Below are 3,866 nucleotides of genomic sequence, written 5' to 3' on the forward strand. Positions count from 1 at the left end.
CACTTGCAAAACCCATGGTCACAAAATCCAACAGTTAGTGATTTTGTGAAAAAATATCTTTATGTCCCTCTGTCTTGGCGTTCGGGAACGTAAATCTTTTTGCCAGTAAATGCATCTAAAAAATCTCAGACTGACGTTCGATCCTGTCTAGGTTTCTTGTCAGATATGAAGAAGGGATATGCATATTTCAGTGAAACCGATCTGCCATAAATGTCACAACATCCAAGAATCTGAGATTTTAACGATTTTTATACAGACGTTACATAATTCTGAGTTTTCAAAGATTGTAGCCACAAAACGTCTTTCAGGGTTGTTTTGAGCTTCTGGGAGGAATGTGAGCACACCTGTGCAACATAGAGAGAAGGGTAATAAAAGACATAATTCGTTCTGCATATTGGCTTCATGTATGAGCAATGATATCATGGAAAACTAGATATCCCTGTTAAGTAGTGCCCCGAAACGGCATAAAAAGCACAGTAGCGGACCTATCCATAAGCAGATATATTGCCATTTGGCGCCGCAACACATTCCATTTCACACTTTGTGTCACGATCAGAACAAGATATATGTTATAGATCTGATATGGAGGTTAATTGTGTTTGTTTTACTCGATGTTTACTTTCAGACCCAGTGATGCATATTTTCTTTTCAGAAGGTCAGTTGGTTGAAGGACGTGTGTAGTATCAATCATTGGTTGGTGTATTTCATATCCTCGACTCAGTTCATGTCCTCGATTGATTTACAGTTCATGTCCTCGATTGATTTACAGTCCATGTCCTCGATTGATTTACAGTTCACGTCCTCGATTGATTTACAGTCCATGTCCTCGACTAATTTACAGTTCATGTCCTCGATTGATTTACAGTTCATGTCCTCGATTGATTTACAGTTCATGTCCTCGATTGATTTACAGTCCATGTCCTCGACTAATTTACAGTTCATGTCCTCGACTGATTTACAGTCCATGTCCTCGATTGATTTACAGTTCATGTCCTCGACTAATTTACAGTTCATGTCCTCGATTGATTTACAGTTCACGTCCTCGATTGATTTACAGTTCATGTCCTCGACTAATTTACAGTTCATGTCCTCGATTGATTTACAGTCCATGTCCTCGACTAATTTACAGTTCATGTCCTCGATTGATTTACAGTCCATGTCCTCGACTAATTTACAGTTCATGTTCTCGATTGATTTACAGTTCACGTCCTCGATTGATTTACAGTTCATATTATCCTGTTTTATTATGCATGTCCTCGACTGTTTCAAAAACCCTTACGTGAATTACAGTGTGCAATCAACGATATACAGTGTTTGATGGAAGAATATTTCAAGGTCTCCTCTTCTTGACTGATTTTCAGCGCTTTTGCCCGATAGTACAGTTCATACCCCAGATTTTCATGATACTGGTAGTTGTTTTGTGAGGCAATTTTATTAGAACAAATGCTATGTCAAACTTCCCACCTTGTTGGGATTTCGATCTATTGAATGTTGTATAATCAGTGATGATAAGAGGGATTTAATTGTATTAAAGTACTGTTTCTTTTACGACTATCACGCTTACTGGAATCCCAATGTCCTACACCAGAATGCAGCCAGACTGTAACAACTTTAATGAGATAAATGAATACACTGTACGCACAAGCATCCAGTATTTAGAGACGGAGACACCGTCCAGCACCAAGGAAGGGACACAATGAGGCATTCTTGCCAAATCCGGTTGGAACACAACCCTGGTCTAGTTTCGTTTTTCACACTGAATACAGAAACAGACTTTAAGTAAAACTGACAAAAATTGTTTCTATTTCCGACACGTCACCTGTGTTCACAAAGTCTGAACCTTTCTGTAACATACCCATGCAGTCTCGTTCCAGGAAACGATAATAAAGATACGATGCAGGGCCCCGTTTCACAAAGCTCTCGTAAGCCTAAGATCTTGTAACTTTTCTCGTAGCATTCGATACTGTAACATAGGGGATACTAATACGTTACGAGATTGCGGGGCTTACTTGAGCTTTGCGAAACGTGGCCCAGGGAGTTTACGGGGGTGTTCTTCACTACTCAAGTTTTCGCTCTGTAGCAGCCCCAACTACATCTTGGGCTTACGAGAGCTTTGTGAAACGGGACCCAGGAGGTTAAAAGAGCGTTCTTCAATACTTGGATTAACTACCACAATGTACACGTGCCATAACATTGCTATGTTCAGGCGAACTTGGCATCAAGTTTGCGCTGTGTAACAGCACTTCTGAGTGAGGGTGGTGGTCATCCCTGAACCCCACTGAAACTTCTGAACACACACGTGATAACAACTGACTCTTACATAAAACATACCCTATTGAATAAATTTGAGAGAAAATAGAATATTTCACAGAGTAGAAAAAGACAAATACACTCTGCTGCCGACCGGCACCCATTATGACTTGGGCTAAGTATGTGTCCCATAGGAACATGACACTACAAGAACACAAGACAGAACAAGTGGCTGGTGATAACTGTAGGTAAAACGTTCTTATTGTAAATCAGATATAACAGAGACAACAACACAGTAACTCTAGGGTCGTGTTTCAGGCAGGTTTCAGAGGGAACATCTGCGGAACATCACGAGCACATCAATGTGTGTTTGTATGCTGGACGACACTTAAACACTGTCAATATGCATGATGGCCATCAAATATTCCAGACATATCTGCAGATGTGTGATGTACACATACATAGGAACAATCTGCAAATTACAGAAATGTCAGGTAAACAAAATACTTATGTGCGTTTTCCGACAAGAAGGAGAAAAATGTAGCTGCGACCTTAGAACTTAATCACTCTACTCCAAAATAACTTGCCTCCAACTTAGGGCAGCAACGGGAAGAAGCTCGGTGAGAGAATTCAACTCTTTCAGATTTCAGGAATATCTGAAACCCTAGAATAATTCAGCCCCAAGAAGATGTTTTGCGTTTGTGTCTTCAGCTAAACGTTCCGCCTGTTTTCTCAGCAACAAATGCAAAGACGTGTTTCTTCAGAGGTTACCCGTGATCAAACCTGCTGAGTAGTAACATCTGTGTTCTGATCCAGCTGACAGAAAGCTATAAAGTTTGGGCTTTTACTTCCGCGTTTGTAAGTGTGTAATATCACTTCTTATATAACCTGCGTCTATGTACAAGATATAGGCATTGATCTCATGTTCTTCATTCTTCCAAAGTACTGCTACAGTAAACATGCTCTCACCTTTACCACGTAAATGATCAACAGCGTTTTTGGAAATCTCTGCATGTACTACATGCCTAGAATATAAATCTCTGTTCCGGTGAGAAAATTAAACACAAATGTCAACTGTATTATGAAATGAATTGGTGTAACCAATTCATACTCATTTCATGAAAGGAATTATGTCATAAAAACATTCACAGTACAGAAATGGTTTCACAAATGTAGCATTCGTGCTGATGGTATTAACTTCATTACAATATCATCCAGCAAATAACGAGCCTAAGCTGGACATCTACGATCAGTAGATGATCTTGACCACAACCTCTGGTCGTCGTGTAATGTGACAGTTCTGCACCTGTATTCTTCCCGATGAAAAACGCTGGCTTTTCCAAACTCACTGTTGTGACTTTAACAATGCTTCTGGGCGTATAGAACTGTAACAATGAAATAGAGTTCATGTCTTTCGGACCAAAATGCCACTTAAACGTCGTCCCCTCTTCACGTCAACAATAGCATTTCTGTGTTGTTGTAGTTTACAGACAACGGTGTGAAATTGACACAACTGTCATAATTCTCTAGAGCATACACGTAATCAAGCCCAAAATACGTATTGTACGGTGTCAACTCTTTGATACACAAACAAGCCTACAACCAGTTGTCCAAAC

General features: G+C 39.9%; 1 protein-coding gene across 1 annotated transcript; it reads right to left on the bottom strand.

The window, feature by feature from the left end:
* Positions 1 to 717: 717 nt before the first annotated feature.
* Positions 718 to 1,230, bottom strand: LOC137276526 (uncharacterized). Its single transcript, XM_067808229.1, has one exon. It carries the CDS (start codon positions 1,228 to 1,230, stop codon positions 718 to 720), a length of 513 nt encoding a protein of 170 aa, XP_067664330.1.
* Between the last annotated feature and the right edge of the window lie 2,636 nt (positions 1,231 to 3,866).

This window comes from Haliotis asinina, chromosome 1, assembly GCF_037392515.1.
Source record: "Haliotis asinina isolate JCU_RB_2024 chromosome 1, JCU_Hal_asi_v2, whole genome shotgun sequence".
Classification (NCBI taxonomy): domain Eukaryota; kingdom Metazoa; phylum Mollusca; class Gastropoda; order Lepetellida; family Haliotidae; genus Haliotis; species Haliotis asinina.